Source organism: Aotus nancymaae, unplaced genomic scaffold (assembly GCF_030222135.1).
Source record: "Aotus nancymaae isolate 86718 unplaced genomic scaffold, 86718_ANA_hifiasm-v0.15.2.pri h1tg000058l, whole genome shotgun sequence".
NCBI classification, from domain to species: Eukaryota; Metazoa; Chordata; class Mammalia; order Primates; family Aotidae; genus Aotus; species Aotus nancymaae.
Window position 1 is genome coordinate 36,873,389 of NW_026988472.1, and position 22,312 is coordinate 36,895,700.

Here is a 22,312-nt window from a genome sequence, read left to right on the forward strand (position 1 = left end):
GGCCTCTGGAAGAGCACTACTCAAAATACTGCTCCAAGGCCGGGTGGCTCACGCCTGTAAGCCCAGCACTTTGGGAGGTGGAGGTGTGTGGATCACTTGAGGCCAGGAGGTGGAGATCAGCCTGACCAACAAGGTGAAACCCCAACTCTACCAAAAATACAAGAATTAGCTGGGCATGGTAGCGCACACCTGTAGTCCCAGCTGCTTGGGAGGCTGAGGCATGAGAATTGTTTGAACCCTGGTGGAGGTTACACTGAGCCAAGTTCGCGCCACTGAACTCCAGTCTGGGCAACAGAGTGAAACTCGGCCTCAAAAGAGAAGAAATGAAAAAAAGAAATTGCTGCTCCAAGATGTGGTAAGGAGCTTGTGCCACAGAAAAAAAAATCAGCACACTGCTTCCTTCAATGAGAGAGTCTTGCTGTGAAAAACAGGTCAGCTGTAAGTGCAGTGCTTAGAAAACAAAGAGCGGGTTGACGAACAACACTTCTGACAAACCACACTTCTGAGTGATCCTGCTCTAGAGCCTTGAACACAGGTCAATTATATATAACACAAAACCCACATCCCCACCCTATCTCAGGAGTCATGGGACCAGAATGAAATTGATTAATCTATTGAGACAGATGGTAGAAATAAACGCAAAGTCTTGAGCCTGCAATAGTTAATGCAAGCAAGGAAGTGACTATGCAGACTGTATAGGAACTAGTAGCACATTTTTATTTCAACATCAGCACTGCTCCAACCCATTAAAGACACTGTCAACCCGGCCTTCCTTCAGCCCCACTGGATCACCATTAGTCAAATCTCTAAAACAGTCAATCAATCACACTGCTAAGAGAAAGCAGCATTTCATTTTTTTTTTTTTTTTTTTGAGACGGAGTTTCGCTCTTGTTACCCAGGCTGGAGTGCAATGGCACGATCTCGGCTCACCGCAACCTCCGCCTCCTGGGTTCAGGCAATTCTCCTGCCTCAGCCTCCTGAGTAGCTGGGATTACAGGCACGCGCCACCGTGCCCAGCTAACTTTTTGTATTTTTAGTAGAGACAGGGTTTCACCATGTTGACCAGGATGGTCTCAATCTCTTGACCTCGTGATCCACCCGCCTCGGCCTCCCAAAGTGCTGGGATTACAGGCGTGAGCCACCGCGCCCGGCAGCATTTCATTTTTTAAATAAATTATTGACATCTGCTGATGTGTTAAATGGAATTTCAAACAGTCATATTTGTCTTGTCTCTAATTATAAAGCAGCTATAGGATACTACAGTATAGTCCAGTTTAAGTTATAAAGGAGACTGTAATACTGTATAACACCACAGCCATTAAAGTAAAACAACGATGCTAGATCTTATAACATTTCTTTAAAGTCAGCAAAAGCAGAGGGGATTTTTAGTTATCAGAGTTCGGTTTGCATGCTTTTGTTTTAAAGCAATAACTAAGATGTTCAAAACAATCATACATCCTTTCCCCAATATAATGCAGTTGGGTCAGAATTCACTATTATCACCCAAAATGAAAAGACAGATTTCCATTCCTTTCTTTCCCATTCCACATCCCTTGTTCTCTCCTGAATGTATCTCCCAGGGCCTGGCGCAACCTGATCCACTTCATTTCCACCTCTCAGGTCTTCACAGGATTTGTGTCAACAGATTTATCAGTGGATCTCTGCCCCAGCCTCAAGCTAGTCTTCAAATACAAAGTCATGCCCAGTTATTAAAAACATTATATCCAGACAGCAGGCAGATATACCTGGTTTCTTTTACAAAGTAGAAAAAAATCTGGCCGGGCACAACGGCTCACGCTTGTAATCCCAGCACTTTGGGAGGCTGAGGTGGGCGGATCACAAGGTCAGGAGTTCGAGACCAGCCCGGCCAACACAGTGAAACCCTGTCTCTACTAAAAACACAAAAATTAGCTGAGTGTGGCGGTGGGTGCCTGTAATCTCAGCTACTTGAGAGGCTGGGGCAGGATCCCAGCTACTTGGGAGGCTGAGGCAGAATTGCTTGAACCCAGGAGGCGGAGGCTGCAGTAAGCCAAGATCACGCCACTACACTCCAGCCTGGGAGAAAGAGCTAGACTCTGTCTCAAAAGCAAGAAAGAAAAAGAAAAAGTAGGCATTCACTCATTTAAAAAATTTCAGGTGGCCGGGCGCGGTGGCTCACGCCTATAATCCCAGCACTTTGGGAGGCCGAGGCAGGCAGATCACGAGGTCAAGAGATCGAGACCATCCTGGCCAACATGGTGAAACCCCATCTCTACCAAAAAAAAAATACAAAAACTAGTTGGGCATGGGGGCACACACCTGTAGTCCCAGCTACTCAGGAGGCTGAGGCAGGAGAACTGCTTGAACCCAGGAGGTGGAGATTGCAGTGAGCTGAGATTGTGCCACTGCACTGCAGCCTGGAGCCTGGTGACAGAGCAAGACCGTGTTTCAAAAAAAAAAAAAAAAAAAAAATTTCAGGCAGCACAGTGGCTCACGCCTGTAATTCCAGCATTTTGGGAGGCCAAGGTGTAGACCAGGAGTTCAAGACCAACCTGGCCAACATGGTGAAACCCCATCTCTACTAAGAATACAAATAATAGCTGGATGTGGCGGTACATGCTTGTAATCCCAGTTCCTTGGGAGGCTACAACTGGAGAATCGCTTGAACCCAGGAGGCAGAGGTTGTAGTGATCCGTGATCGCACCACTGCACACTAGTCTGGGTGACAGACCAAGACTGTATCAAAAAACTGTATTTTTTCATACCATACTATTGATTCCTACCTTGGGAAGAAGAATGCTCTGTGTTGACACCAATTCTATCTCAAAATGGACACTGAATATTTCATTTTTAAAGCTTTGCTTATTGCAAATTCACCATAAATGAACTCATTCCACCGATATAGTATAAACCTTTTATAAAAACAACAGAATAACCCACTGATGTCTAACAATTCAAGTCAGTACAAGCTCACTTTTGATGTGGATCATTACCCACAAACACCACCAAGCTATTAGCTACCTGCACTTCCTTAGGAGTCTTCAATTCGCTCATATTGCCGCAGGCCTCTCCACAAATTGTCATACATCTGTGCAGCTAACAATCTGCTCAGAAAGTTTCATAGCAGCTACCCAAAATGACTTTTATTTCCACATCTAATACACTGGTAAGAGTGAGAATAAAAATAAGCTTTGACTTTCAACTTTACAGTCAGACAAAATCTCTTGCTAGCCTCAGGTCAATGGTATAATGAAGGACTGGTAAATGTAATAGGCTGTGTATCATTTAGCACGGTGGCAAATGAAGTCATTACTACTGTTCAAAAAAGGCCCTAAGGCCATCCTGTTATAAAGAGATAAATGACATCCACTGGTAGAACTAAAAACAGACCAGGAGATACTGTTGGCTCTATGAGATCACAAGTCAGAAAGAGGGGACTGGGCTGAAATAAAACAACAGAACACATGAAATGTCTCTTTTGTAATTTTAATTGAAGCAATTCCTAATTCATTTTTTAAACTCTCTCCTATAAGCACCAAATTTTAATATCTAAGTCAATTTTTGGGGAAAGAAACACCATCAAGATCTTCCCTCCAGCACAAAACAACGATGTTCATTCCTCCAAACATCCAAATTGACGATCTACCAAAACAAAAATGAAAAAAAGCCCATAGAGAAATAAAAAGGAACAAGAATCACATTCTGGGGGTGGGGCGGGGGTCAGTGCATTTAGCAGTCTTCACTGTGCTGTCTAACCATCCTTCAGCTGACTTCCAAAAAAATAACACCCTAATTTCATCAAAATATACATTTTCCATTTGCTTTTTTAAATTAAAAATAATAATTAAAAAAATCTTTAAGGAATTCATAATCAATTGCCTGACTCATTTCGATGTCATGTACAGCATACGGAGGTCAGGAAGGCTATTTGCAGCACATGTGATTAGGGGATATTCAGCTTCAAGGTTTAGCTTTCTTCCAAACAGTGTAAAATACCCACCTGGACAGGGAGTCAAGGAATCAAAGCAGGTAATTCAAGGAAGAAAAAGCATCACTTGTAATTCCTTTGCTGGCCTACACATGGGAAGATGGATGAAAAGCTTCATGGCTTAGGGCACTGTGGGAATGAGAATGAAGGCCATTGAATAAGGCCACTCTGCAGCCTGGGGACACCCCCACCACCTGAGATGTCTGAAGAAGGAACTGGGTGGACATCAGAAGGCTAAAGGAACACAAATATTCTCTCAGGTAATACTACTGCTTCCAAAGTCTCCCAAGTTTTAGGGAATTAGTAAGAGAAGGAAAGGAAGGAAGGAGGAAAGGAGGGAGAGAGGGAAAGCTGGGGTAGCAAGAGATGCAAGGAAGGGAGAGAAGGAGGAGGGAAGAGAGGGAAGGAGGAGGAGAGGGAAAAATGACGGGAGGAAGAAAGGAGAGGGAAGGAAGGAGAGAGAGAGAAGAACTAGCAGGTGGAAGCCTTTGCTCCAAATGTTATCAACTGATTTCTCAAATCTCCAAACATGCAAACACAGTCCTGGCCAAAATGCTGAAGGGAACCCTAAACAAAGGTGGACAGTTGGTAGGAGGAGATGCTGAAGCTCTGTACAGGCTGTGGAGGGACACGGCCACCCAGCAGGTGGAGTACTTCCCTCCTCACATGGGGATCTAGAGGGTTCTCATTGCCTCTTGTTGGCCATCTGGTCTCAGCAGGCAGTCTGCGCCGTTGGGTTCTGTCCCAGCCTGATGCAACCAGGCCTTGTTGCAGGTCAACAGCAGTCACTGAGCTCCCTTGACAGCAATAAAAAAAAAAAAAAAAAAGGAAAAGAAAAAAAAAACTGCTGTCACAGGAACCTGGACTTGGCAACAGCAGATAAGGAAGCTATCTTCTGCAGACTACAGCCCACAGCTGTGTCATGGCACAAATTTCCAATGATAATGCTCTCATTTTCTTTTTTCTCTGTGTTTTATTTCTCTAGACTAACTTTACAAGTGGAACTAACAGAGAACACCAATGTTAACTGTGCAGTCCCCAACATCATTCTAGTTCTCGATTTCCACTGCAAATTAGCATCAAGTGTAGAAACTAGTATTAACGTCAGCTAATTTTAACATAAGAGGAGAATGAGTGTCTTTAGACATTTTGCCTGCCACAGGTAGGGTGGTTATTTTAGGCTCTGGCTTCTCAAACTTTTCAGGGGCACATAAATCCCCGGGAGGGCTGGTAGAACAGGTCACTGGGCCTCCACCTCCAGAAAGCCTGACTGGGCAGCAGGTTGGGGTGGGGCTTGAGAATGTCCATCTCTAACTAGTTCTTGGGTGATGCTGCAGGTCTGGCAACACCTTTGAGAACGAATGCTTCAGACCAGTGGTGATCATTAAAAGCACCCAGAAAGCTGTGGCAAGCCGCACCCCAAAACTTTTGAGGGTGGGAGTCTAGAATCTTAAATTTTATTTAAAGCTTCTTGGGGGATTCCAATGTGCACCTAAAGCTTGAGAACCAGGGCTTTATATACCCTACAGCTAAGCTGATTGCTTATTATTGGGATTTAAATTTTTTAATTGGCTTAAGATTTACTTGGGTGCTTTGATCTGGCAACACTGTGTCAGTCATGGTCAAAGGATACAATTCCAAGTATGAAGGGACACAGACGATCTCCTTTGAGAATTCCACAGGACAATACAGACGCCCCAGCTGTTCTTCATAGAGCGACAGCGCTTCCGTCAGATTGACACAGTTCCCCTAAATCAAAAAGAGATAAGCAAATGGGATTCCTGAGTCCTTACAAGGGCCTCACTCACCTGAAGGTCTTTAATAAAGGAGACCAATTCTAGCTTTAGATAAAAGTTCATCTTTAAAAACCAGATAAGGCTTCTGTATTTTCACAAATTACACTGCATTCTATTTATAGACCCGTTAGCTCATCCTTCCACCTCATTTACTAAGCCATTTCAAATTATTAGAGTATGAAGTGATAGAAAGCAGTGAAGCCAATTTCTTAGTAGTGACACAGTCACTGAATTAAAACCATGCAATTTGCAAAGATTCATAGAAATAACTCATTCAAAGTAAATTTTCTCAATAATGGTCACCATTATATTACAAATGAAGTATCAAAAAGATAGTGTTCTTGATTTCCACAACGGTTTAAACTACAATTCTCCTAAGAGTCTAAAATGTTGACACAGAACTATATTCACCCTGTTTTTCCTAGAATCTGTGTATAAAAGAACAAAAGTTTATTCAAGATATATTTGCTAGGGATATTCCTCAGTTGCACACCTTATCAAAGACGTTCTCTCGACGTCATTATTCTAACATTTCTCCCTTTCCAGTCATCACATTTTCAGCATCTCCAGCAGCTAGGGGTAGTCACTTGAGATACACTGAAAGTTTGCTAGTAGCTCTGGAAAAGCTTTTGATTCTGAACAAAGAGAGAGCCACCCGCCTCTTCAACTTTCTTCCAGGCTATAACCTAGATATGTTATTTGGAGCGGCAGCAGCCATCCTGTGATCATAAGGTAAAAATTTAGATGAAGACAATCAAGAGATGCCAGCCAGTAGCAGAGCTGCTGAACGGATACAGTATGTGCCTAACTCTAGAGCAATGCTTCTTACTCCTTACTGTACTTATGATATCACAGGGGATTCTTGTTAAAATGTAGATTTGGATTAAGTCTGGGGAAGCATTTATCATCCTTTGAGCATGATTTTCCCCAAATGCTTTTCATTATGTATTTAGAAAACAAAACTGGTAGTTAATACCACTTATTTCCTGTTAGCCTCTGAAGCTGATATTCACAAGACTACTGAATGCAGGTACTGATTCCATTTCTTAAGAAAGTTACTCTTGGCCGGGCACGGTGGCTCACGCCTGTAATCCCAGCACTTTGGGAGGCTGAGGTGGGTGGATCACCTGAGGTCAGGAGTTTTGAGACCAGCCCGGCCAACGTGGTGAAACCCTGTCTCTACTAAAGACACAAAAATCAGCCAGGCGTGGTTAACAGGCACCTGTAATCCAGCTACTCGGGTGGCTGAGGCAGGAGAATTGCATGAACCTGGAAGGCAGAGGTTGCAGTGAGCCGAGATCGCACCACTGCACTCCAGCCTGGGCAACAAGAGCAAAACTCCACCTCAAAAATAAATAAAATTTTTTTAAAAAAATGGTTAGTCTTAATTTGCCTCAAAATAGCCAAGTATAATGTGAGATAAAAATTATTTACAAATAAAGACAGCCTGTGATGTAAGAACTCCTGAGAATGGCTTTCAAAACCAACCAGCCAGCTAGTCACGGGCAAGAGGTTAGAACTATTCTGAGAGCTGGCCTGGGTGGTTTTAACTTAGCACATTCACTCAGCATGACGTCATCCTCAGTGCCAGCATGTTTAGTACCCCATCATCTAGGGTCCTGTAGTGGGATATGGCCAAAGTGACCTTTGCCAGCATGTAATTTGGTTTCAACATCAAGTTCACCATGAGAGCATATAAACACCACACATGTAATTTAAGATTCACAAATAGAAAACCTTGCCCATTTGTTTTTAGAACACATCACCACTGGGGAAGCTATAGAATGAAAATGCCACCAAGGTGCACAGTAAATGGCTTTGCCATCTTAAAATTGACACCACACTCGTCCTTTATAGAGGTTATATGGGAAGACTTCCTTACACAGACTGTGGTAAGAAACTAAGAAAGTTTCAATTTGTTCTTTCCCAAGATTGTCAAGAAGTTTCAAAAAAGAAAAAACATACCACAAATAGAGACCTACCTCAAAAAAGTAACATGGTACATTTCACTTTCCTGTCTATTTAAATGGAATGACATTTTTTTTCTTTTTAAGAGAAACAAATGGGAGAAGCAGAGTAAAAATCTAATAGCAAAGAGTTAAGCACCTATTAAGGATAAGAAGGAGGAATGGGACAAGGGGTAGGGTCACACCTGACATTATCAAAGAAAAAGGGGCTCTCTGTCCAATGTGCTAGAAGTCAACACTAGGACACTGGGGTTTTAAGAAAAGCAAAGCTTATTTTACTTTCTTTTCAGAGAAAGGGTCTTGCTGTGTTGCCCAGGCTGAAGTACAGTGCTGTGATCATAGCAGCATCAAACTCCTGGCCTCAAGCAATCCTCCTGCCTTAGCCTCTCCAAATGCTGGGATTACAGGCATGAGCCACTGTGCCTGGTCTAAGAAAAGCTTTTTATTGTAAGTCAACTAACAAGGAGAGAGAAGTCCAGCTCAAATCTGTCTCCCTGTGTTGGGCTTAAAGGCAGTCCTTTTATTAGAAAAGCTTTAAGGGGTTGGGTGTAGTGGCTCACACCTGTAATCCCAACAGTTTGGGAGGCCGAGGTGGGCAGATCATTTCAGGTCAGCAGTTCAAGACCAGCCTGTCCAACATGGTGAAATCCCATCTTTTCTAAAAATATAAAAATTAGCTGGATGTGGTGGCACACACCTGTAATCCCAGCTACTCAGGAGGCTGAGGCAGGAGAATTGCTTGAACCTGGGAGGCAGAGGTTGCAGTGAGCCATGATTGCACCACTGCACTCCAGCCTGGGCCACAGAGTGAGACTCCATCTCAAAAAAAAAAAAAAGGTTTAAGGGGTAGTTTCTGAGATTTGCAGGTGATTTATTGGTGGACAGAAAGGAAAGAGTAGATCTGGAAAATCCTCAGGCATGTGTAGTTATCTCTTAATGCCAACTCATGGGTGTCATGTGCAAACATGTGGGCAGGGAATTGGTTAGTATGAAGCAAGTGATGAAAACTTAGGCTGTGTTGGCCGGGCGCGGTAGCTCCTGCCTGTAATCCCAGCACTTTGGGAGGCCGAGGTGGGTGGATCACGAAGTCAGGAGATGAAGACGATCCTGGCCAACATGGTGAAACCTTGTCTCTACTAAAAATACAAAAAAATTGGCTGGGTGTGGTGGCAGGTGCCTGCAATCCCAGCTCCCCGCTACTCAGGAGGCTGAGGCAGGAGATTCACCTGAACCCAGGAGGTGGAGGTTACAGTGAGCCAAGATCATGCCACTGCACTCCAGCCTGGTGACAGAGTGAGACTCCATCTCACAAAAGAAAAAAAAGAAAAGAAAAGCTTAGGCTGTGACATTAGTAAGCTTGTTCTGTGCAAATTCTAGTTGGCCATATTGGTTTTAACAGACTTTAGCCAGTTATTTTCTCTCTTAAGTGGAGGGAGTTTCAGTGTTTCACCAAGCGGTTTCTTTTTTTTACCTGCAATCCTGCAAACTCAAGATTTTATTAGTCATTGGTTTCTTTAATCTTTTATGATAGGGTTTCACTAGGGCATTAAATCCAAATTCTATAGCTTCAGTTCTAGAAAGTTCTTTTCCCCATGTTAGGTGTGGACAGTTCACATTGGCTTTTGTTTATTTTAGAGGGGGTCTTCACTATGTTGCCCAGGCTGTCCTCAAACTCCTGGGCTCAAGCAATCCTCCTGAGTAGTTAGGATTACAGGCACATGATACCTCAGTAACAGGTACAGAAGAATACATCCTTAGCAACTTTTATCAAGTTCAAAAGCAAGTAAAATTAAATAGTATAATGATTTAGGAAATTATACATGTAAGAAGCATCTACAAAATACAGAAATGGACAAAAGGGAGACCAAGGAGGGCTTACTTCTAGAAGGCAAGCAGGAATGAGGGAGGAATATAGATGTGTTAAAGGTACTGACAATGTCCAGTTCTCAAGTTGGGTGGAGGATGCAGAGGGTTGCTAGTATTTTGCATCAAGTCTCACATGTACAAAACTTAGCTGATACATAACAAAAAGGTGTTTTTGGTTTTTTTTTTTTTTTTTGAGACGGAGTCTTGCTCTGTCACTCAGGCTTGAGTGCAGTGGCATGATCTTGGCTCACTGCAATGTCTGCCTCCCAGGTTCAAGCAATTCTCCTGCCTCAGCCTCCCAAGTAGCTGGGATTGCAGGGATGCATCACCATGCCCGGCTAATTTCTGTATTTTAAGTAGAGAGAGGTTTTTGCCATGTTGGTCAGACTGGTCTCAAACTCCTGACCTCAGATGATCCACCCGCCTCAGCCTCCTAAAGTGCTAGGATTACAGGCATGAGCCACAAGTGTATCAAATAACTTACAATGTTTTAAAAATGGGGCTGGGGAGAGAGAATACAGGAAGGCCAAGTCCCAGGATCTGCCTCCTAGGTTCCATGAAAACACTTCCTCCCCAGTTCAAATTCTACTGGCCCACCTTGATTCTCACACTCCTCCATGATGCATCCCCCGGCTTCCTGGGATGCAGACAAGGCTGCCTCCAGGCAGCCATAGTAACACCAATGACATCACGAACTCGGCACTGTGATGCTAGTTTGGGTGGGAGCATTTGGCTTTTGTAAAACACCACAGTTTCAACCCACCCTTAACCTGACTCCAGTTCTAAGCTGCACACTTGGGCAAAGGGGGTGGGCATGGCAGGAATCTGGGTTATCTCTTGAGCATGTCACCTGGCAGTTAAAAGAAAAATTACACTGTGGCAACTACATCAATACATCCTGAGTCAAATCATCTGCTTTTTGACTTAATTACTGCTTCTTGAAAGACCTATCCATCCCAGTCCACATGAATCTTACCATATGACAGTGTCAACCACCAAATGTACTGAATGAACCCCAGGTGTTATACAATGAGATTGTTTTGTGGTTCCAACGGTAATGAACATGGGGACAGAAAACATGTCATAATATGTCTTCTGGACAATTCTTAGAAACCAGGACAGCCCTGGGCATAAAATCTTTGTGATTTTGGTGAAAAGTCTATTGGCAAAGGCAAGATATCAAAGCTTGGGTCATTAATATTTACAAATGGGCTGAAGTAGTATTCTAAGCAAGCATTTCTATTAGCCTTTCATACTAAGATAACAGCTCTCCATAGGAGGCAGCCTGCCATGCCAATATTCAGAACAAAAGAAGAACAGCCGCACGGTTGTAGTAGACAACAGGTGGAGTTGGTATGGATGTCTTCTTTTGTCCTGTCTTTTATACTACAGACTGACTAGTCTGTAGTGGATCCAAATTTTTTTCAGTCTCTTTTTGTTCAAGATCCCAGAGCCTCACATTTCTCCTTAATTTAAGCTGCATGAGATTTCCTTCTATGTATTTGCAAAAACATAAAATAAAAAATTCTGGCTGGGCACAAGTCACTCATTCCTGTCATTTCAACACTTCAGGAGGCCAAGGTAGGAGGGTTACTCGAGTCCAGGAGTTCAAGGCCAACCTGGACAACATAGCAAGACCTCATCTCTACAAAAATTTTAAAAATTAGCAAGGCATGGCAATGGATGCCTATAATCCCAGCACTCTGGGAGGCCAAAGCAGGAGGATCACTTCATCCTAGGAGGCTGAGGCTGCAGTGAGTCATGACTGTGCCACTGCACTCCAGTTGGGCTACAGACCAAGATCCTAGCTCAAAAAAAGGAAAAGAAAAAAATTCTATAGATATGCTCTGCTTAAAAAATACCTATCATAAGAAAGTCCAACTTGGTTCTTTACAATAAGAAAGGTTCATTTGAGCAGGTTTCACTGCAGGTTTCCTATGTAACAGGGGTCTGCAAACTTCTATCTATAAACAGTCAGAAAATATTTTAGGCTCTGCAGATCATAGTGTCTACCACAACTACTCAGTACAAAAGCAGCCACAGACACTATGTAATAAATGGGTGTGGCTATGTGCCAAGAAAACTTTACAAACAAGTAAGCAGGAGGCCAGATTTGGCCCAATGTTTGCAGACTCCTGTTATGAATAGTTATATCCATCTACAATATGTTGGTAAAAATCATTTCTAAATATTGGGGGGGAACACTCCATTCATAGATAGTGCTTTGCTCTCCTCAAAGCTTCCCAACAATTTTACCAAGTGCAAAGTCTAAGATTAAGCACAATGTGCCTGCAGGTCTTGCACGCAGAGGGAAGAGGGGAACAACAGGATAGGCTGGAGCCTAAGTCAAGATGTCTCTTAGAGTTGCTAAGTTGTTTTCAACATTATTAATCTCAGATTCCACAAAATGTCCAGGACAGCTTGCAAACACCTCCTCAGGAGGGTAAAAGTTAAAACCTCTACGTATTCCTGACCTTTTTTTTTTTTTTTTTGAGATGAAGTCTCGCTCTGTGGTCCAGGATGGAATGCAGTGGTATGATCTCGGCTTGCTGAAACCTCTGCCTTCCAGGTTCAAGCAATTCTCCTGCCTTAGCCTCATGAGTAGCTGGGATTACAGGCGCCCACCACCATGCGTGGCTAATTTTTTTATTTTTAAGTAGAGACGGGGTTTCACCATGTTGGCCAGGCTGCTCTCAAACTCCTGATCTCAGGTAATCCAACTGCCTCAGCCTCCCAAAGTACTGGGATTACAGGTGTGAGCCACCTCACATGGCCTGTTCCTGACACTTGAATACAGTACACTAATACTGTGTTTATTTTTGAGTCAAGGCCTCACTCTGTCACCAAGGCTGGAGGGCAGTGGCATGATCATAGCTCACTACAGCTTTGACCTCCCAGGCTCAAACAATCCTCCCACCTCAGCCTCTAGAGTTAGGACTACAGGCAAGTACCACCATACCCAGCTAATTTTTAAAATTTTTCTGTCGAGCTAGGGTCTTAATGTATTGCCCCGGCTGGTAATACTTTTTTTAAACAATGGAGGAGGCGATTTTCCTGTAAACTCAGAAGAATTCCGAAATCCAGAGTGTGATGCTACCTAAGTGCTTATGTTTATGAACCAAGGAATTTTGTAGCAAAAGACTGGATTATCAATTAGCTTTCTTTGTTGTCATTTTCAAAATTTTGTTAAGGATTTCAATAGGAGATATGTATTTATAGTTTTAACACTAGGAAATGTAATCTTTTAAGTTTAGAACCCCCTAGAGAATGAGAAAACCACCATAATCTGCTTCCATCTGGTGGCAGGAGTTCACAGTGCAGCCAGAACTATTTCATCAACTGTAAGTTGATGAGGGGGAGTGGGGGGAAATAATCAGTCTGTGTCTCCATCTGGTGGCAGCAGCTCATAATACAGCAAAAGACCAGGGCTGATAACTCATTCATTCCCAACAGATGACAGGTCAACTTAGAAGCTTACTGCTTGAAAGAACATAATCCGATGATGCCACGCTATCCTTAATAGATACACATTTCAAAAATGTGCATTCAGATTTCAAAATATGCAAATCTTAGAGAGTTTTAAAGAAAAAACTGTTCAGTAGCCTACCTGTGTAAAATATTTCCCATCCTGTTTCAATACTTTCATTGAGAGGTCAAGAATCAGTCTGAGAAACTCCCATGTGGAATCTGAATGTTCAAAAAAACAAGTTTCATAAATATGGGTTTGTATGTATCAACAACATCTGAAGTAAAATATTCAAATACTCAATACCAAAAGAAGAAAAAGAGCCACAGGTGTAAGACTCACTATTCAAAGAGTTTGTTCATGAACAATAATGTAACTGATTTTGGATGCCAAAATCAATGTGCATCCACCTAGCACTGCTCTCATGATACCAATAGATTCGACACAAAGGCAGTGGCTGAAACCTGAAAGAAAACTGCTTTCAGTAAGGGGAAAAGCAGCAACAGCCTGAGAGAGATTCAAAGAGTCTGCAAACTCAGTAGGAATTTGAGTTTATAGAAAAAACATGAACTAGCTGTGATTTGAAGCATAAGGTTTGAGAAAAGGAACTATCTGTGCTGTTGCTTAGGTAAGTGACCAGTTCGTCCCAATACAGGCTGGAAATCACATAAGTAAATATATTATCAAACGATTTACTGTCTCAATGATGTGAAAGTCATTTTACTTCATTTTTCTTTCAAATGACTGAGTTAGTTCACTCATTTAGTGGTGGAACAGGAACTGAAGCCAAATCCAGTCATCTTTCCATCATGGATGTTAATTTAACTCCCTTTTTTAAAAATGTGAGAGAACTAGACAATCTTGAAGATCCTTTCACTCTCACATGGTGCCAAGAAAAACATTTCCATGACACATATCTTGGTTTTAAAAAAATATAAATCTACCTTCTTCTGGAGACGTGGAGATTGGAACAGCTGTCAAATCATTAATCACATAATCAAATTCTCTCCCTTCTTTGGCGTACCTCTTCAGTACCGGAATACAGTCTTCTATTAGAACCTTCCAGAAAGAACAGGAATAGATGAGTGAATCAACATGTGGATGTAGGTAACTTAGAGGAATGTCAGATTCCTATCTCTACATATATCTTTTTTTTAATTTCCTTATATATTTTACATAAATTTAAGTTAAAAAAAAAAACAAAAAGCACTGCAAACCCTAAACAGCAATACAGTAGAGTTGTTGACTTTGGTAACTAGAGGCCAAATATAAGTGGGAAGATTTTGCTATCTATTATATTTTCTATTTTTCGATTTACCATAACCTAAGTTTCTATTATGTTCAGGTAGTTCACAGCTATTACAATTTTATTTTATTCAAGTAATTAGACTTTTATTTTAGATTTGGGGAGTACATGTACAGATTTGTTACATGGAAATACATATATATGTATATGTGTGTGTGTGTATATATATATATACATATATTTATTTATTTTGAGACAAGAGTCTCGCTCTGTCACCCAGGCAGGAGTGCAATGGCTGGATCTCTGCTCACCTGCAATCTCCACCTCCCGAGTTCAAGCGATTCTCCTGCCTTAGCCTCCCGTGTAGCTGGGATTACAGGCACATGCCACGGCTAATTTTACATGGGTATATTGCACGAGTTTTTATCAAAAATGACTGCTAAGTATTCTCAAATTCTTTGTCATCTGTTATTTTTCTCCTGTATTCATGTAGTGAATTAACTTGACAGATTTCTTAAAATTCAAATCTTTACACTTCTAAGTAAATCCTACTTGAGCATAATACAGCATTCTTTAAGTTGCCAGATTTCGCTTATTATTTTACTTGGAAATTTTGTACGTATGTAAAAGCAATCTTTAGTTTTAGGTACTACTTGATTTTCCTATTAAGGTTTTCTTTTTCTTTTTTTTTCCTGAGACAGTCTCGCTCTGTGGCCCGGGCTGGAGTGCAGTGGCATGATCTCAGCTCACTGCAACCTCCGCCTCCCGGGTTCTAGCAATTCTCCTGCCTCAGCCTCCAGAGTAGATGGGATTACAGATGCCCACCACCACACCCAGCTAATTTTTGTATTTTAAGTAAAGACAGGGTTTCACCACATTGGCCAGTCTGGTCTCAAACTCCTGACCTCAAGTGATCCACCTGCCTTGGCATCCCAAAGTGCTGGGATTACAGGCTGAGACACCACGCCTGACCTTACTTTTAAGGTATTCTATCATTATAAAAGTAACAGGGGGCTTTAGAAGATTTTTTAAAAATATTAAACAGTAACTGTATTTTTCAAATAAACAGCTGCAAAGACTTGGTATCTTTTTAAAGGTAGCATTTCTCTCTCTCTTATAGAGCAGAATTTTTTTATTGTAAGTCGGCTGACAGGACACTCCCCCAACCCATTTAGGGCCCATATCTTTTTTTGTTCCTTTTGAGACAGAGTTTCGCTCTTGTTGGTCAGGCTGGAGTGCAATGGCCAAGTAGCTGGGATTACAGTCATGCACCACCACACCCAGCTAATTTTGCATTTTTAGTAGAGACGGGTTTCTCCATGTTGCTCAGGCTGGTCTTAAACTCCTGACCTCAAGTGATCCGCCCACTGTGGCCTCCCAAAGTGCTGGGATTACAGGCGTGAGCTACTACGCCCAGCCCAGGCCCCATTTCCTCAAGGAGATGAATTATTCAGACACAGGGCCAATCAGTAGGCATCAAGTGAGTGGACAGGGAACTCAGTGGTACTTGAAGGTCAGAGCATTAGCCACAGCTTCCGGCAGGAAGCCTGCATTGTGGGGTGTCCTTGCTGATGTGGGTTGTCAAAGTATTCAGTATTGTGCTGTTTAGGAACAGGAAATTCTCAGGAGCCACATGTCGTTTGTCACAGTGCAGCTCACTCAGCTTAGCAAAAGTCATCCATGTGCATGACAGTGTTTCTGAAGGGGATCAGCGCCTTCTTGCCATAAGCCTTGACTGTGGGGTTGCCCATTGCTGCAGAGTCAGAAGACAGATTACTGAAATTGCCAAGGAACCTCTAGGTCCATGGGTAGACAACCTTGACCAGGCTCCTCAAATGGTGCTGGGAAAACTGGATATCCCTACGCAGAAGAAACTAGATCCCTATCTGTCATCACATATAAGGATTAAACACTTAAATGTAAGATCCAAAAGTACTAGAAGGAAACGAAATGCTTCAGGATGTTGGGCTCCACAAAGATTTTATGGGTCAGACTTTGAAAGCATAGGCAAACAAACAAACAAAAAAGACAAAACGGAACTACATTAAATTGAAGAGCTTCTGCACAGCAAAGGAAAAAAATCAGAGGAGACAATCCACAGATGGGAGAAGATAGTTTACCCTTGAACAACATGGGTTTAAACTGAGAGGGCCCACTAATATGCGGATTTTTTTTGTTTTTACCAAACGGATGGAAAATACATTATTCTCGGAATGTGAAACCCGTATACAGAGAGACAACTTTTCACATAGGTGGTGGGTTCCAAGGGCCAACTGTGGGACTTGAGTATGCACAAACTTATACATTTCCCATGTATATGAAGAGACGATGATTTGCAAACTATTCGTCTGACAAGAGACTAGTATCCAGAATATACAAAGAACTTAGAGCAAAAGGAAAAAAAAACCAGCAGGGCGTGGTGGCTCACGCCTGTAATGCCAGCGCTTTGGGAGGCTGAGGTGGGCGGATCACCTGAGGTCAGGAGTTCGAGACCAACCTGGCCAATGTGGTGAAACCCCATCTCTACTAAAAATATAAAAATTAGCTAAGCGTGGTGGCAGGTGCCTGTAATCCCAGCTACTTAGGAGGCTGAGGCAGGAGAATTGCTTGAACCCGGGAGGCAGAGGTTGCAGTGAGCCGAGATCACACCATTGCACTCCAGCCTGGGAACAAGAGTGAAACTCTGTCTCAAAAAAAAAAAAAAAAAAAAAAAAACACCATCCTATGAAAATGTAGGCAAAGGAGCCAAGTATGGTGATGCATGCCTGTTGTCCCAGCTGCTCAAGAGGCGGAGATGGGAGGACTGCTTGAGCCCAGGAATTCGAGGACAGCCTGGACAACATGGTGAGACCCCCTCCCCATCTCTAAATAATAAGTAGGAGACTTCATTTTTTAAAAAGGGGCAGAGGGGAGCAAAAAAATAGAATAAACATTTCTCCAAAGACATACATATGCCAATAGGCATGTGAAAAAATGTTCAACATTACTAATCATCAGGGAAATGCAACTCAAAACCACTATGAGACATCATCTCACCCCAGTAAGAATGGCTATTACTAGAAAGACAAAAAAATAACAAAGCTTTACATGGATGCAGAGAAAAGGTAACTCTTAGACACTGTTGGTGGGAATGTAAGTCAACACTGCCATCATGGAAAACAGTATGGAAGTTTCTCAAAAAACTAAAAATAGAACTACCATAGGATCATGCAATCCCACTACTAGGTATTTATTCAAAGGAAAGGAAATTAGTATATCAAAGGTATACCTGCACCCACGTGCTTATTGCACTATTCATAAGTCCAGCTATAATTTACAGTAGCATTTAATGGCCAAGGGGCTTCCCAACCAGGAAGGGAAGGTGGTGGCTGACTGATCTCTCTTCTCACCCAACCCCACAGGCAAAAGAACTCTACCCACCTATCTTTTTTGTTTTGAGACGGAGTTTCGCTTCGGTTACCCAGGCTGGAACGCAACGGCACAATCTAGGCTCACTGCAACCTCCACCTCCTGGGTTTAAGCAATTCTCCTGCCATAGCCTTCCGCGTAGCTGGGATTACAGGTGCCCCCCACTGTGCTCAGCTAACTTTTGTATTTTTTAGTAGAGACAGGGTTTCACCATGTTGGCCAGGCTGGTCCTGAACTCCTGACATCAGGTAATCCACCCGCCTCTGCCTCCCAAAGTGCTGGGATTACAGGCATGAGCCACTGTGCGTGACTTTTTCCACCCACCTATCTTTAAGATAACTCTTAGCCTCAGGAATATTCTAGGTTCCTCTTGGTGGTTGTGCTGTTACAGAGAGAAGGTAGACGAGGAAAGAGGATGCACAGGTACCAACTTCCCCCAAGTTCTGCTTTAAATAAGAACACTGCTTTTCCCTTGCCTCAAGGGTCCAAATGACTTGGACACCATATGCTTTCGGTGCTCTGTTTTTGGGTCGGCTCTCAGGCCAAGAGCTTCTTTTCAGAGGCCATTAGCAAACCTTCCCACTTATATTTGGCCTCTAGTTACCAAAGTCAACAACTCTACTGTATTGCTGTTTAGGGTTTGCAGTGCTTTTTTTTTTTTTTACTTAAATTTATGTAAAATACATAAGGAAATTTAAAAAAAGGTATATATGGAGATAGGAGTCTGACATTCCTCTAAGTTATCCTATAACCTTGAATAAATTCCATTTACACTCCCTAAGTTCTTCATCCATGTAATAAAAATATTGCCCACTGGGTATAGGCATGACGATTAAACACTGCAGGCAGAGGGTCTGGCCCATTATTGGTAAACAATAACTTTGAGCCCCTTGTGAAATAATTCTGCCATAGCTCAGAAGAACCTAATTCTCCCTCCCCTTTTAAGCTTTCAAATAGTATAAGCTTAATTATATCTTCCTGTTTTGTCCACAACACAATCACAATTGCATTTGATGTGGATATACTTCCTTTCTCAACTTAAAAAGTAACATCTGTGTGCCATGCAAATAAATTTAGGTAAGATGGGGGGGTGGGGGTGTAATTTACATATTAAAGAACTTGTCTAAATTGCTTATAAGTCTGGAGACATGTATTTAAGATCCCTTTGGCCAGGAGCAGTAGCTCACGCCTATAATCCCAGCAATTTGGGAGGCCAAAGTGGGTAGACTGCTTGAGCTCAGGCATTTGAGACCAGCCTGGGCAACACGGCAAAAACCCACCTCTACCAAAAACACAAAAAAATTAGCCAGGTGTGGTGGCATGTGTCTGTGGTCCTAGCTACTCAGGAGGCTGAGTTGGTAGGATTACTTGAACTGGGAGGCAGAGGTTGCAGTGAGCTGAGATCACGTCAAAAAAGAAAAAAGAAATCCTGTTAAAATATGTTATTTGCTTGGATATCTTGCCCTAACAAGTATTGGTATTTATGGCCAGTGAACATATGCATCCTCAAAATGCAGCACAAAAGGTATCCTATAAACCATGAGTCACCTTTTAAGTACAGTAGAATTTAGAACAAAAAAGAAGCAACTGTTCCTACCTCAAACATTTTAATCATCTAGATCTACCAATTAGACACTTGAATTCCCTCTGAAAGACCCAGGCTCAAAGAGATCATTCAGAATAGAGAGATAAAAGGTACATGACATCTGTTTTGTTTTTTTTTCCTTTCTTGAGACAGGTCTCTCTCTGTCATTCAGCCTGGAGTGCAGTGGCGCAATCATGGTTCACTGCAGCCTCAACCTCCCTGGCTCAAGTGATCCTCCCCACTCAGCCTCAAGAGTAGCTGGGACTATAGGTACGTACCACCACACAGCTGATTTTTTCTGTAGAGATGGGGTTTTGCCATGTTGCCCAAGCTGGTTTTGAACTCCTGGGCTCAAGTGATCTGCACACCTCAGCCTCCTAAAGTGCTGGGACTACAGGTGTGAACCACCACGCCTGGTCACATGACATCTTCTATAAGAATTCATTTTATTCAATTCAGAGAATCTGGAGTTGGTGCTTTCCCATCATGGGTACACATGCACCCTAAATACAAATATACGTGTAACTCGCACGAAGAGACAGGTGATGTATTTATCTTCTCAACCAATTATATTAAAAGCTGTTTTAAGAAGGCACAATTTTGATGTATTATGATTCTGATCAACTTAAATCAATTATATTATCAGTTGACTTAAAATTACATTATCCAGAAAACATAATTACCTGATAACAGTCTCCTTTAAGATTGTCTAAGACATCACCACACGTTTTTCGCATATATTTCTTACATCCATCGATCACCATTTGGTCAATGTCCGAAACAGGTTAAGGAGAATTTGGGTATATCAAAGAATTCTGAAAGAGCAATACTTTAAAGAAAGGGTTAAGATAAACAAAGGTTTTACAAATACTAACTCGGGTATTATAAATTTAACAAAACGATGAATAAGGCAGTGATTTTATTTTCACACCAAGGACACTTGAACTGAATCTTCTTTTTTCCTTATGAGATGACTTTACGGAAGCCATTTCGGAAACTGCTGAGCAGCAGACACAGTATCAAAGTCACTTGCTCTTTAATCCTCAACTAGGTAGATTATTTGTTTTTTTGAGATGGAGTCTCACTCTGTCACCCAGGCTGGAGTGAAGTGGCACAATCCTGGCTCACTGCAACCTCCGCCACCTCGGATTCAGGCGATTCTCCCATCTCAGCCTCCCGAGTAGTTAGGATTACGGGTGCCCACCACCACACCCGGCTAATTTTCTATTTTTTAGTAGAGACGGGGTTTCTCCATGTTGGTCAGGTTGGTCTCAAACTCCTGACCTCAGGTGATCCACCCGCCTCGGCCTCCCAAAGTACTAGGATTACAGGTGTGAGCTACTGTGCCCGGCTGATTATTTCTTTGTCGATGGCCACATAAAAGGGTACTGTTACTAAGTTGCCTGTTCAAGGCAGTCTAGGTAATACATTTGCCTCTAGTACGTGGTAACATTAATTTGAGTTGAGATCCTAAAGGAAGGAAGGAAACAAAAGAAGCCCATTGAACTTGCTCTCTTATTTGACAAAGGATATCTCTACCATAGTGACCATCTTTGGTTTTAGTTTGACTATTTCACACAATATGCCCCCATCTCCGCCTCCCAGAATGAGTACATCTTTGCCAGTGTAATCTTCTTTGCCGCTGCCCATGATGGCCCGGGTATATGCCAAATCACTCTCTGCCAAATCTAGGGAGGAGAAACAGAAATCCAAATGCTGAGTCTACCTAAACACACAAACCACTTGGCCTTACCACACTAGAAAGTGCTGGGATCTAGCCCAAAATGTAAATTTTTCAATCTTTGAAAACTGTGAACAATATATAAGCTTTTTTCCCACTGAGGACTTTTTCCATCAATGCTCATCATTTGACACCTAATACAAATGGACATTAGTGGGAAGAAAATCCAGCCTTGGAAATGTGCCAATATACTGAATAATTAAAAGTAATTACATCTTTACAAATGTAATAATGATGTCTGTGAGCTGCTTCAAAATAATGTGAGAGGGACAAAGTGGACTGGGGTTTAGGTAAAAGAAGACTGGCTAGGAGCTGATAATTATTCACGCTCGATGGTGAGTACATGTGGGTTCATCACACTACTTAGGTTTGAATTTTTCTAGGGAAAAAAAGGTTTTTTTGTTTTCTGGGTTTTTTTTGAGATGGAGTCTTGCTCTGTCGCCAGACTGGAGTGCAGTGGCGCGATCTCTGCTCACTGCAACCTCCGACTCGTGGGTTCAAGCAATTCCCCTGCCTCAGCCTCCTGAGTAGCTGGGACTACAGGTGCATACCACCACGCCCGGCTAATTTTTTATATTTTAGTAGAGACGAGGTTTCACCATGTTAGCCAGGATGGTCTCGATCTCCTGCTCATGATCCGCCGGCCTCGGCTTCCCAAAGTGTTGGGATTACAGACGTGAGCAACTGTGCCCAGCTGGTTTTTGTTTTTTAAATAACCAAATGCATTTTCTTTTGAAATACAATCCCAATACTCATCACTAAGGAGCGATGTCAAGACAAAGTTTATCTGAAAGCCCAGACAATCCCCAGGTTAATATGACATAAATGTGCATCTCAAAAACCAGCAGTGTCAAAAACAAACTTGAACAAATCCACAACAGCAGTAACTGTCAGGAAAACACCATCATACAACACATCACCACTTTGTCATGCAATCGGGGCAGGGATGGAATACTTACTAACATCCCCACTAAGGATGAGAATATTTCCAAACTGTTTTGAGTGTAGAATTTTTATATTTTGATAAGGCGAATCTTCGTCATACACCACTTCGTCTATGTCATATTCAACCAGGCGCCCATCAGCGGTGGGCCAATATCTGTCGATGGCTCCTCCTCGAACTATGGGTGGTAATCTAGAAAAAGAGAAAACCAGAAATGTACCTTACTAGAACACTGCCTTGCGAGTAGACCTGGGATGAAGAGTGTGCAAAAGAAAGCCACGTGACTGCAGACTCTTGACAAGCACAAAACGAATCCAAAGCTTGGAC

At 42.3% G+C, this 22,312-nt stretch overlaps 1 protein-coding gene across 3 annotated transcripts in view; it reads right to left on the reverse strand.

The window, feature by feature from the left end:
* Positions 1-3,449: 3,449 nt before the first annotated feature.
* Positions 3,450-22,312, reverse strand: part of SMS (spermine synthase) — a 58,737-nt gene continuing 39,874 nt past the window's right edge. The window contains exons 5-11 of one of the 3 annotated variants that reach the window (XM_064364460.1): positions 22,002-22,177; positions 20,833-20,989; positions 19,985-20,072; positions 14,007-14,121; positions 13,204-13,283; positions 5,601-5,716; positions 3,450-3,979 (exon numbers count right to left, since the gene is read on the reverse strand). In XM_064364460.1, coding sequence (XP_064220530.1) covers positions 3,940-3,979; positions 5,601-5,716; positions 13,204-13,283; positions 14,007-14,121; positions 19,985-20,072; positions 20,833-20,989; positions 22,002-22,177 — 772 coding nt within the window. In that variant the 3' untranslated portion in view covers positions 3,450-3,939. Of the gene's footprint in view, positions 4,765-5,551; positions 5,717-13,203; positions 13,284-14,006; positions 14,122-19,984; positions 20,073-20,832; positions 20,990-22,001; positions 22,178-22,312 lie in introns of all 3 variants that reach the window. The other 2 variants (XM_064364459.1, XM_064364458.1) reach the window with 2 other exon arrangements.